This window comes from Empidonax traillii, unplaced genomic scaffold, assembly GCF_003031625.1.
Source record: "Empidonax traillii isolate 1590-97213 ecotype Southwest subspecies unplaced genomic scaffold, ASM303162v1 scaffold98:size2021230, whole genome shotgun sequence".
NCBI lineage: Eukaryota > Metazoa > Chordata > Aves > Passeriformes > Tyrannidae > Empidonax > Empidonax traillii.
Genome location: NW_020955291.1, coordinates 127,393 through 141,466, shown reverse-complemented (window position 1 = coordinate 141,466; position 14,074 = coordinate 127,393). Strand labels below are relative to the sequence as shown.

The following is a 14,074-nucleotide window of genomic DNA, read 5'->3' as shown; positions in this document are numbered from 1 at the left end:
TTCACAAAGGAATGTGCTTGTTTAAATTGCACATTTTTCAGCTGCATTCTATACCACAAGAACATGTACTAAAGGTTGTTTTCTGATCCCTGGTCTCCATGTAGAGCAACATCCTTACTTATTGGGGCTCCTATTGAAGTGGATGAAAACTGCTCTTGATTTCCACATGAATAGGACCTGAAGAATCTAACATAATACTCCTCGCAGAAGTCTTGCACTGTGAGGAAGAAACTAAAATCCTTCAGATAAATCATGACAATAAACCACAGACACTAGCTAAAATTATACTAACTGGAAAAGTACATAGTGTCTCTCTGGGCTCATACCTCTTTTACATCACGATCCACTTTATGCTTTTATATAGGAAATCAAAGAGTTCACTGGAAATGGGAGGTTCAGACTTCACCCACTAAGTGCGCACATACCTGAGTCTGAAACACATTCAGGAACGTGCTGGCACATTCCACATGTAAAAACATGCCATGATGCAAGCCTGCTGCACAGCCATTGGTGCAAGATTCCCTGGCCAGGTGTCACCTCCTACCGTTTTCAGGAGAATCACTGCCACATGGCAGCAAACACAGAGAAACGTTTGGGCTGCTGAGTCAGACAAGCAGCAGGCTGTCCTGAAGTAAACAAGGCATGAGTGTCGCTCTTCACATACAGGTTCTGGCCCGAAGATCAGCCTAAAGTTTTATTTGGGACTTTAGTATTAGCTACATGTTAAGGGCTTCAAAGATATCAAACAGTGCGAGACACTCAGTGGCTTTCAGCCACACACTACTTTCTACTATTACTTTCCTATTGCATCTTTGTGAGTGTGAGGCAGACTAGAAGTGCTCAATGTACTCAAGTCTTACACATCCAGAACAGTCTGGATAATGTGTTTTGTTTTTTTTTTTTTCTAAACCGGGCTAGAATAATCCAATATGAGGAGTAATTCAGTTACACTGAAGTCTTCTTCACAATGATGAATGTGGATAGTAAAACTAGAAATGAAAATTAAGCTCAGCCATAACAAAATAGATCATACCTGTGCCCTGTGTATAAATCTGTAACTTCAGTTTTCAGGGTTAGAGTTATATTAACTGACCTGTAAGTTTTTCCAGAACATCAAATCCATGTTTCAGAGCAATGATATCAAGAAAAGAGACTGTGCCGTCTTCAAACCTAAAGAATGGAATGAATGAGCACAGTAAACAAAACATGTAGCTATGGTACAGTCTTTAGGTCTATTTTAAGAGCTACTATTTTATATTCAGCGACTCTAAGTTGCAGAGTGGGAACTCCTCCCTTAGGGATTCATTTTGCAGTCTTGTAGGGTCCTGTGAAGCAAAACTACGTTCTTCAAAGATATAGAGGTTCATTCGAAAAGTTGCTTGCGCACAGAAAGTTACAATTTCCCCCAAATGGGCTACTTGTGGGGTTTTGATTTTTAAAGTAATGCTTAACAGTTATGTCTTCTGTGTGCTCTTCCTGGAAATTAATTTTTAACTGACCTGTAACAAGAGCACTATTCAAGCATCGGGGAAAAGTTGCATTCCCTACCATCATCTTTTAAAGGAAACACCAAATGGAAACAAAACTGTCAGATTTTCTGAACTACTGCAGCCATAGTTCAAGAGAGGAAGGTGCAGCTACAAGGTGAGATTATATTCAGGAAGTGGTGCACAAGAGCATTCAAAGGATCAGAAGGGACACCATATCAAGCGCCAAAATATATTCCATTTAGGCTTTGCGTGCACAACAGTCCACGAGAAGTTTTAAAGAGTGACCATTCATCTTGCTTCACCACACAGAGGAACACAGAATAATGAGGACAGCTGATGAAGTCAGAACTGTATGGAGCTCCTTACCACGTAAGACTGAACCTGAGATCACAGTAAGTCTGTAAGAAGGAAGGAGCTGCCTCCAAAATTGTAACAGTTAATGGTTGGAAATGAGCCCAACAAGAACAGCCCCAAACCTCATGGTTCAAGTTTAATTTTAAACTCTGACCATGAAGAGTTCACAGGGTCCCTTCACAGGGACCTGGTGTTCCTTGTACCTTTCTCAGAAAGTTCTGATGATATCCACATTGAAGAATGACTGGACAAGATAGAACAAAACAGAGGCACTCTTGAATAAAACACTTTACATACACATTTTAGACCAGAAAAATTTTTTTTTCTGCATTATTTTTTATAATGCATATTAAAAGCTTTTGGCAACACAATTAATTATATATTGTGAAAAAGGTAAAAGATTAAAAATTCAAAATTCAGAAAGTCAAAATTCAGAATTCAAAAGCTTTTTCTTTACTAAAATAAACTTCAACAGAGGAGCATAACAGTTTTCGCTTCCACCGTAATTTTTCCTATTTCTATTTTATTTTTCTATAGTTATCAAATAGTTTAAACACTGCAAGTGACATCAGGTGTAAGACATATAAAGCTTCCAAAATATTTGGTTAAAAAGTTCAGACCAAAAAAAATGCAATAGTATTGTCTGTATATGATAATATGTTCAGCTGTGATGAGAGAAAACAGACACATCAAATAATTATAAGTCGAGTGATAAGAGAAAAGTGGTGGGATTGTGCAGGGATGAACAGCACAAGAGAGACCACTCACGTTTACATATTTTAGCATAGCATAGGCCAAAGAATCCATCCAAGGAATTTCTGCATCTTGCCCACCAACAATAAACAAGTGCTCCTGAACTTCAGGGAAGAAATCTCACAGATTGTCAGTGATAAAATGTAAAATGACCACTTGTGATGAAAGAGACCTACCACCAGGAATATTTTTACAGAGACCCGTGGACCTGATGGAAGCATTACTCTATCCAAAAAGCCATAAAAGATTTGAAAGGAGGAGGAAGAAAAGGTATAGCAGAGGCTAACAGTTGATTTGAAATTAAATACAGAAAAACATTAAAAACTTGCACTGGTTGTCAGGAAATGTCACAGTGGTCCCACAAGTCTGTCAGGAGAGATTACAGAGAGGATCGTGAGGGAGAATTGACCTGCCCTGCTCAGTTACTTGCAATGGCCAGCAAAGCAGAGAGCAGAGCAGACCAGAGCAGAGACATTGGCGCTGAGCCCATCAAGAAGACTGCACAATCCTCAACAACCTTATCATTATCAAAGTAGAAGAGCTCTTGAAAGGGCAACAAAGGTGCCAGCCTAGATTGTCAAAGACCTCCAAATCTTACCTATAGTAAAAGGGGAGGCAAAAATTGTATTTCTGTTCATTAGATATGATTATTAACTAAGCAGAGAAATACAGTACATCCATTGCTATACAATAGGAGAGATGTATGAACCATGCTTGGGGGTTTGGTCAAACCTTATGCTCCAGAACAGTGCAACTGTTCTGGCAGTATATGCATCCTGCATATAGTTTTGGTAGACTCATGTTATTTAGTCTTTCTCTATCACAAAAAAATTGCCTCCTTGGAGCTCCATTGCAAGAACCAGAAGCCACAAAAGAATTGAAAATAATGTTAAAAATATTTGCTAAAAGATATGGGCAAATCTCTCTTTCTACAATTTAGACATGGACTATTTCACAACATTCCTCTCTTGTATTTTGTTTGTTCATATGGCCCCTTCTTTTCATATATTACCAGTTTTCCATTTCTGATAAAAAAATATGAATATTTCTTATTTCTAGAATATGTATATTTTATATATTATATAATATTATATATATTATATATAATATATATAATATAATATATATTGTATAATATAATATGTGAGAGACTGCACTTGTCTCTCACATATTGCTGATGAGCAACTTCATGTCAAAATTTTCAGGAATCATCTATAAATTCTGATATTTAGCAAATTAAGCCTTAAGTGTTATAGGAATAGTGCCATGGCAAAACATGATGCTAAAGGCAGCTATTCCCTTCTTGTGACACGAAGAGCTGTCTGTCAGAATATTTAACTGTATTTAAGACTGGAAACAGACATGCTTCTTGCATTGCAAAACATTGGTTTCAATGGTTACTTTTCTATTTGGTGCAATTGATGCTTCAAATAAACTTTTTCCCCACTCAATGGCAGTTTCAGTGTTAGAATAATCAGTTTAGGATGATGTTCATTTGAATGCTGGTCTAGAAGCCATTTCCTGTAGTAATCAAGGTTTTACAGCTGATGATGTATAAAGGATACTTACGAAAGCTAATACTACAGAATACCAACCCAAGAAACAAGAAGCTTACCTCTCTTATCTAGATCTTACTATAATTGATCTCACTTAATCACATCTGGGATAAGCTCAATTGCTTAGCTGATTGTGTTTGTGAAATGCTAATAGCATTTCACATCAAATTGCTATCTGACAAACTGGTTAAACAACTCATGGCATAACAAAAAACAGAGCAGCCTGCCTAAAATCTTTCAAGGAGTTACGATTCTGATGAGCTGCTCTCCTTTTCCAAGTCACACAAGACTTCTGCTTCTAGAAGCAGATGAGTGATTCAGTTGTTTGGGTGGGTTTTTTGTTTGTTTGGGTTTTTGTTTTGTTTGTTTTGTTTGTTTATGCTTCTGTTTGTTTTTTCCAATTCATTTGTCCAGATAAAGTAAATACAGACACAGAGCCACTGTGCATAGAATCACAGAATCATAGAATACCAGGTTTGAGGGAACCTCAAGAATCATCTGGTCCAACTTTTCTGGGCAAAAGCATAGTCTAGACAAGATGGCCCATGGAGGATCCCATGCTGGAGCAGGCGGATGCATGAAGGAGGTTGTTACCCCATGGGAGGCCCAAGATGGAGCAGTGTCCTGCCAGAGACCTGCAGCCTGTGGAGAGGGAAGCCCACCCTGGAGTAGGTTTTTCCTGGGTAGGACTTGTGGCCCTGTGGGGGACCCATATCGGTACAGCTCATTTGTGAAGGACTGCACCCCATGGAGAAGTGATCCACGGGACAGGAGTTTGGGAAGAACTGCTGCCTGAGGGATGGACTCATGCCAGAGAGGTCCATCAAGGACTGTCTCCTGTGGGAGGGACCCCATGGAAGCAGGGGAAGGACTCCTCTCCCTGAACATTAGCAAAAACAACAACTGACCATAACCCCCATTCCCCATCCCCCTGCACCACTGGGGGGGAGGAGGGAGAACAAGGAAGGAAGGAGGATTGGGGGAAAGGTATTTTTGAGACTGTTTTATTTCTCACTCTTTGGCTCTTGACCTGTTAGCAATAAATATAAGTACTATCCCCACTTTGAGTCTGTTTTGCCTGTGAAGGTAATCAGTAAGTGACCTCTCCCAGCTCTTATCTCTGCTCATGAATCCTTAGCTGGCTTTTTTTTTCCCTCCCTCTCTCTCCTCTGTCCATTTGCCGAGGGAGGGTGATAGAGTGGTTTTAGTGGGTATCTGGTATTTGGCCAGGGTCAACCCACTAGACATATGTATGAAAAAGCAGTCCTTCGCACATTCCACAAACTTGATAGATCATATGTGAGCTGCTGTACTGTTCTTCAATAACTGTTTGGGTAGTTGAAGTCACCCATTCTATTGATTTGGTTAAGCTTGCTTAAGCCACACAGATACTGTTTCATTGGCCTTATCGCCCTGGTTTGGAGGTCAGTAGCAGATGCCTACTGTAAGATCTTCCTTGGAGATGACACCTTTCATCTTGAGCCAGTCATTAGACAGAGCTTCCATCATCTGTAGTTGACTTCTATAATATTCAAGGTTCTCTTTAACTTAAGAGTGTGACTCTTCCTCCTCTTCTTTCCTGCCTGTCTTTCCGAAAGAGCCTATAACCATCTATCACAATGCTTCATGCATGCCAGTTGTCCCCCCATGTTTAAGTTATTCCTATGATATCATAACTTTCTGATTGGGCATGGAGCTCCAGTTCCTCCTGTTGGTTCCCAAGGCTGCAGACACTGATATATATACACCTGAGGGGGTTGACGTTCTACTTCTCATCTTGGGAGGCAGCTAAGGAACTTTTGCACATGTGCAATTTGCATCCATGACACAGCCCAGAGCACTGAAACTTTAATAAAAATCCCATCACAAGGTCAAAAATAATCCTGCTCATTTGAGAGCATTGCTGAGTCAATGCAAGTGCAATGAAGGAGAGTGGGGGAGAACATCATTGTCAGCCCACTGCCACTCTCCTTTACACTGGGGTAACAATTCCATTTAGGTCAAATGAACAGAAGTCATTCCTGAGATTCTAAAGCAGGTAAAAGAAAAACCAAATCCATAGAGAATGCATATTTCTTGAATAAGCTGCTTTTCTTTTCTTTTCTTTTTCTTTTTTTTTTTTTTTAAACACTCAAGAGTGGAGCTGTCCTTTGAAGTGAGATGTTACATGAGTTCCTTTCATCTTTTCAATTCATTTATTTTCATCTAATTAAAAAGTACAACAATACAGAGAGGTTCTTGGTATGCATTTAAAAGTAGTTCATTCAGATACTATTTTTCAGCTCATAGAGATATTCCATATATCTGCCACATGAAACAACTGTCTTGGCAAATTCAATTTTTACATTTTATATATTTACTTGTTTATTCTAAAGTGAAATTTTCTGGAATGACAATAGCACCAAGGGTATACAGAGTCAATGTTATAGTTGTAGGAACAGACTGTTTTCAGTCATATTCATGTTCTTAGGTTAGTAATTGCCATCTCTGATATTAGCAGGGGAACAGATTTTAATTAGTCTCACTGCTTTCTAACATCAAAAACCAACATTTGCAAAAGGAGCTATATTTGTTCTGCTTTTCTTTAACTTAAAGCATATCATTACTAGGCTACAAAACCTTTAGGGCCCTGTCCTGCTCTTTAGAACTTCTGTCAGCTCTCCCTGAGATAAAGTCCTCAGATACTTTTCCAGGGTGTTTAAGTCTCTCCAGAGGACATGATCCCCTTGACCAATTTTGTCTCCCACAGATGATACTCTGCAATTTTAGCAATTTGTTAGTTGTCCATGTTAGTCACTTTCTTAACTGGGTGAAACCCTGGTCACATTAACACCAACAGCTGAACTTTAAGGGAGCATCTCTTAAGACTAAGCATTTTCTTGTGGGCTTTTTGATCCTCCACTAGTAAATTCTCTGGAACAGTATATGATCCACAGACCACGAACCTCAGATAAACACACCATTTTGACTAAATGTCTTTGTTTCACACAGTGGATGCCACTGAAGCAAGTAAATAAAATTAGGAGATAGCCTGTTGTGACAGACATATATGCTAACATAAAACTATCCTTTCATAATAATCTAACTTTTGTGCAATTGCCTGCACAGGAGCATGCTACAGTTAGCCAAGAGTTTAAATGGTAGGAGGGCAGTAATAAGTTACAGATCTCTGAATAACACACCTACTCTCACCACATCAGCAACTCCTTTTTACCTCTATTAGTGTTATATTACATGAGAATGAGCAATGATTGTTTCTCCTACAATGAAAGGAGATCCAGCATCCTAGAAACTGCTTGTGGAGGAGAAAATTGAATTAATAAGTCAATCCATATTTATTTCTCCAATGTCCCTGTGCATCTCTTCCATTATGTACAATTTGATGAACTTCTATCTGATAACTTTGATCCTATGTATATCTATAATAATCTTCCCCTTTTGCACCAAAAAGATTAGCAATCCTTGAGTCTGTTACTCAAATTGGTCTGAATGACACATTCTGATTTTGCAGATTATCAGCTCTTCAGGACTCTGCCTTTTGGTAGGAATCACACTTCTTACAATATGCATCACAATTACTTTCAGCTACATGCAATTTTTAAATACAATTCGATTTCTTCTACTAATATAATTGTTACAATTAATAGTTTACAATATATCTAAAATAAAATTATACAAGAGCTTTGCCTATAAACATTTAAATCACAAAACAATGAATGAATTATATCTCAGGGATAACATACACACCCTATCCATCCCTACAAGGACCCTCTAAAGTAAAATAATAATAAAACTACTTTTTTGTTTCCTCACCAGAAGCCACTGATCACAAAACAACCAATGCATCGCATGTCACTGGCCAAAGGTTCCCTTCCAAATTCACAAAATAGGCCAATATGTTTTCATTGCATTGCTATGGCAGTGGGGGAGAAACATAATAATCTTTCTCTTCTAAATTCCATCCTGAAAAGGGATATTTCCTTGAGGTATATTAAATTTAGGTCTTTAGGAACATGACGTTTGCTGGTTAACTGGTCCCAAAGAATAATATGTTCAACTATCAGCTAGTTAGCTTGCAATTTATGCTCAGTCATCTTAACTTGTAACTTATTAATGCCAACAAGAACTACATTAAGGTGCAATTCAGTGTGAGCAAGTGTATTGCAAATGATTTCTCTATCTGTCTGAGTGTTTACCATTTGTAATGCATTACACTCCCATGATTATAGATCAATAATTGAAATGTTCACAACTCTGCTTCCCATGGGAAGGCAATATCCTGATATAACCCTAAGTAATAGCTAAAGTGAGCAATTTGCAAAGTGTATTTGCATAAACTGTTCACTGATCAGTTGTGAGTAGTGAATCATTCACAAAAATTCAAAACCCTTTCTTTCATTTTCTCCTTAAGAGGCAGAAGAGGATGAAAGACATTTTGGAAGTAAATTTTTCACAGGCAAGAATCTGACCAGCTGTAATAATTTGTCCATGTTCAGTATAAACAGATTTATTTCCTCATGAAGACTGAGATGTAATCTTTCATCCCTAAACAGGTGTATTTGGGGATAATGAATAACTTTGTAATGACCTGTTAAAGATTTTAATTTAAATACAATTTAAAAATTGGCAGACAAAAAGGCTCCACTTGAACATGAATTCATTCTTAAAAATCTGCACCTAAAAATACCACTATCTAATGATGTGTGCCAGTGAGGCAGACCCAGATCAGTGACCTCAGGTAAAGTTAGCAGTAACTTATCCTCAGATGACAGAGAAAAATCCCTATGATTGCTTTCCAATGGGTGGTCTGCATTCTATAGAAAGGCCTGTGCCTCAAAGCATGGGTCAGTGCAATGCATAAGCTTTATTTCCACTGCAGATAAAAGTGAATTCAGCAATCCTTCTGAGCACTTTATTTCCTCAGCTGGGGTGTGTGTGTGAAAAGACTTCTTTGATATGATCCAGAAAGCTTCTTTCTCTAGCAATAAAAATTCTTTCCAGATGTATTTTCAGAGGAAATGTATACCCAAGACTAGCAGAATGCACTGGGAGCTGTGAATTAAGCCAGTCATGTTAAACCACTCTGTGTTGAGCCACCATGTGGGGAAGATGTGCTCTTCCTTCATGGCAACCTGAAAATTAAGTTAAAGAACTCCAAATGTTGGTACTGTCAGCAAGACAGAGGCTCAAAGTGTTATCATGAACATGAGGTATCTGTACAGGCCAATTATATGAGATTTTACAGGGCAAAGTTCCAGGTCCTTGGGTCACAACAACCCCAGGCAGTGCTACAAGATGGGGAAGAGTGGCTGGAAAGCAGCCCAGCAGAAAAGGGAGGGAGCTGGGGTTGTTTAGCCTGAAGAAAAGGAGGTTCAGGGGGAGCCTTATTGGTCTCTACAACTACCTGAAAGGAGCCTGTAGCCAGGTGGGGGTCAGTCTCTTCTCTCTAGTAACAAGGAACAGGACAAGGGCAAACAGACTCAAGTTGCACCAGAGGAGATTTAGACTGGCTATTAGGAAAAATTTCTTCACGAAATGGATTGTCAAGTATTGGCTCAGGCTGCTCCTGTGGTGGAGTCACCATCTTTGGAGGTATTTAAAAGATATGTAGATGTGGCACTGATCGACATGGTTTAGTGGTGGACTTGGCAGTGCTGCATTAATGGTTGTACTCAATGATGTTAAAGTATTTTCCAACCTAAATGATTTTATGATTCTATGATACTGAAACCACAAAAAAATAAAAAGAAGTTGGAGAAGTAAAGGTTCTTAATAGAATTTTTTTTTTCTTGGAAGGCAGGAAGTTAAAAAAGTAAAAAGAAATAGAGATTTTTTTCATCTTACTCCATAGCTGCCTATCCTAATTAGAAAAACTAAAAAGAAATATCTATATTTTTCTGAGGCAGCTACAAAAAATATAATTCAAAATTCAAAAGGAAAAACCTTACTGTTTCTGCCCTATTCTCATGCTTGGGAAAAAAAAAAAAAACATAAAAAGATCAGCTACACCAAAACAGGTGCATCCTGGTAATTAACTGGTTTACTGCAAAACCTATCAAGATAATTTTCCACTTCGGGATTATAATATGCAAATTTCTTCTAATGTTTTTCTTGTATTTTTCAGCATTGTTGTGAGGCTTTCTAAGACTTCACACTACTCTGTGAGGTCAACAAGTAGCATCTCAGTGACAAGGGAAGTTGAAGTAAATAACTTTTTTTTGCAAGAACCAACTCTAACTGATTTTCCAACCATGGCTGGATATTGGGAGTTATGAAATCTCCAGGAAATTGAGCCCACAGCATTAATACTGAATTAGCAAGTATTCCTAATTTCTCACTTTAATAAATAGTTTGCAGCTTATACTGCAGAAAGCCAACAACCCTTTCCATGTAACTGCCTCTCCTCTTCAACAGGAGAGCAGTGACAAAGACCCTGGGAATATCTTGTGTTCATGTTATAATCAAAGGTACCTGCTTTAGCTTTCACAGGTGTCCTGAATCTGCATTGATAAGGTCAGTAACTGAAGGAAGTTCTGGAGGTCTTCCAGTTATCCAAATCCAGAAGAAAGGATCATCGTAACTAAATATTCCTTCAAGAACTCAGGAAAATTCTGATATGTTACCCAGCATTGCTGATGCTTGAAGTAGGGAGCACAGTGAGATGATTCCAACCCCTGGCTTTGACAGAAAAGAGCATGAGGCAGGTAGCTGAGGAGACAGCAGGGTAAAGAAACAGCAGAGGGTTAGAAGTGTGTGCATCAGAGAGAAATAAAAGGCTTAATATTCATAGAAGCATTTGTTATGTAAGTAATATCATCCCAGCTTTCATCCAAATAGAAAACAGGATAATGAGTGGGTGAAAAAAGCAGAGATGTTTATATGCTAAGATAAAGTATGTGGGCTACAAAATGGAGGGATTAGAGCCTCTGTAGGACACTACCACATTAGTATGTGGCAGAAAAACAATTATAAATAGAAAATGTGCTAAAGAAAACATATAAATGTAAGAGAGATGGTGAAGAAAACAGAAATGTTTTGAATTGGAATGCCTTTGGTGAGGTGCTCAAAATAAGGACTAGTTGCTGACATTCTGCTATAGGCTATGTAGGTATATAGGGGGGAAAAAAAAAGCTGTTCAACAGATACTTTTCTATCACTCTCACAGAAATGAATGTTACCTTAAATTTTCTTCAAGCAAAACCAAGATAATGGAAATGGTTGAGTTCCATTATTACTTAATATCAGAAACAACCCCAAAAAAACCTTCTACAAATAAAATAATTACTGCAAAAATGGCAATTACAAACTTTTAAACATTTATACAATACACAATGGACGACTGATAGAAATCCTGGTTAGAGGGATTACAAGTTTACGTGGCACAGACAGATAAGCAACCTCAAATGTGGTTTTGAATGTGACTGGGGCAAAATGAGACATTAATGAAGTTACTTGGTCAGGAAAACTGAACCAAAATCATCAGATATTTACATATAGAGGAGACTTAAAGTTACTTGAAGCTGAGGTTCAAAAATGTATGGAATTTACATCCCAAAAGTATGAAAGAAATAAAGAAAATGAACTTTTAGAGAAAGCCTCCAGCAATAACATACATTTAAAAAAACCCTTTTACATGAGATTTTAGCATTGTTTATGAAAGCTGACATGAAATCAGAAAAAGTGCTGCTCAGGGAAGGAAGCTATTGTTGGAAAAATAGAAAGCACAGGGCTAAAGTGAGAATTCCCAGGAGCCAAGCCCTGACAAAACGAATCAAACTGAACAGCAAGCATTTCTTTATACCAAATCAAAAGAAAATATTAATGATATATAATAACATACAAATATTACAAAATAAAGACTATAAATAAAAAGTATTATGATCATTATTCAAGAAGAAAAGAGCTGAAAGAAAAGCCTGAAAATTTACTGAGTACTCTGATTCAGATTTTAACAAAGACTGGTGAAAAACATAGGACAGGGTGACTCATGGCTGAAAGTGTGTGGAAAGTGAGAAAACTGAAGTTATTGCAACTGGTGTGGAAACTCACTTCAAATGTTTTAAGGTGCTTGAACACAGGCAGACAGACGAACTATGGTCCAGAATAGCAAGAAACTGGCATGAAAAACTCCATAAGCCAAATAACACAGGCCAGTAAGCAAATTTGTCAAATCAGGAATGAAAAACAGAAATCACAATATTTCTAATGAAGAAAGGGAAACAGAGTGATCCAGAGAACGACAAATCTGTTAGCTTGAACTCAGTGTTATGTACATCCTGAAAACAAGTTTTGAATGAAAGCACAATGAAATGAGTAAATAAAAGCATGTTCAAAAGCCCCATGGATTGTGCCAATGGAAAATAAAACCCAGAGAGGCTGCCATTTTAAGAGCACATTATTTTTCTAGGCAAAGGAAATGCAGAGCTAATTTATCTGGATTTCAGTAAAACATTATTTCTAGTGTCATATGAGAAACTATTACAGAACAAGAAATATTAGAACAGGTTACAGTAGGCTCAGCAATTGTGCTTAAAGGGAAACTATTAAGCTAAAAAAAGGTTCCCCATTTAATTCCTCAGGCACTGCTTTTGGGACAAGTATCTCTTTTAGCAGTTTCACTAATGATCCTGGCATAAAAGGTAGGAATGTGAAGATAAAATAGGCTGCTGAAGGGAAATCTGGATACTGTCAGTGCCAAAGATGGGACTGTATATTGTGTGCAGTAAGAAACAGATAATGCTGAAAACCCTAAAAACAGAAACAAGATTAAATGTATAATATGCTATAATGTATGTTAAGTACATCATCATGCATAAGCCCTATTATGCACTTGGGGATTATTGACATTAACTTCTGCCACGAACTGGAGGACTGTCATCCGAAACATCAGATTTACCAGTCAATAAGCACAACAAATAGGAAACCATGCTAGGACTTACAGATAGAAAAATAGGAACACCTTTAATAAAGATCTGATAAGATTTTCTGTGGTATACTGTAGATGATGATCAGAGGAAAGGAAAGGTTTTCAGAAAGCGTTCAGTTCACTGAGGTATGGAAATTCATAGTTAAGTAGAATTGCCAGGTAGGTCTACACACGGAAAAGGTAAGTAATAACCAGGAAGTAAAAACAGCTACAGGACAAAATGCAGATAAATGACCAAACTGACCCCAAGGTAATACAGACTGTAAATTAGAAATCTTGTATGCATGCAAGATATGAGATTATAGAAACATTTTCCAACAGGAGTATCAGGAGCAAATCAAAACCAACATATTCTCCTTCCCCTGTGCCAAAGTTGTGCCACTCATTCTGCACACAAGCTCAGTATAAACAGAGATTTATACAGTGTGGGTGTCTTTGACAGCAAATAGGATGATTACATGACCCAGAAGGTTTTTGCCCCTCCTAAGAATCCAGTAAATGAATATGTCAAAATATCAACTGCTCTTACTTTCTAAAACTGCATATGAAAATAACACAAATATACAAGTTTATAACTTTGTGAACCTCTGAAAACCCTGGAGTCATCCCTTTTGATTTTCCTCTGACCGGGTCAGTTCCATTTGACATGCAATTAAGGTGACACTGTCCTGTTCAACATTAGTTGTATCAAGAACCTACTGAGACATGAGCAAAAGAAATGTACTTATTGATAGCTTTTTTTTCTTATAAATTTCCTTGCATATTCTACCAGCCTGACAGTATGGGATATTGACCAGTTCCATGTGCTTCCAGTAAGGAGGGTCTCTGGTGATGGTGGTGAGGAATAAAGAGATACTTTTATTTAGATGAATTGTCACAGAAATAAAAGGTGATACTGAGAGCCGTATGATTTACACAGTAAACATAGAAATACCCACCTCCATTAACTCTTTTTTTAATGTGAGTACAGAAAATCTCTCTGCCTCAGTCATACC

General features: G+C 37.7%; 1 protein-coding gene across 1 annotated transcript in view; it reads right to left on the bottom strand.

Moving 5' to 3' along the window:
- The window catches only part of MOCOS (molybdenum cofactor sulfurase), a 209,115-nt gene that overhangs the window by 85,950 nt on the left and 109,091 nt on the right, over positions 1-14,074 (bottom strand). Inside the window, exon 5 of the mRNA XM_027881871.1 lies at positions 1,094-1,170. Within this exon, the coding sequence (XP_027737672.1) occupies positions 1,094-1,170 (77 nt within the window). The remainder of the gene's footprint in view (positions 1-1,093; positions 1,171-14,074) is intronic.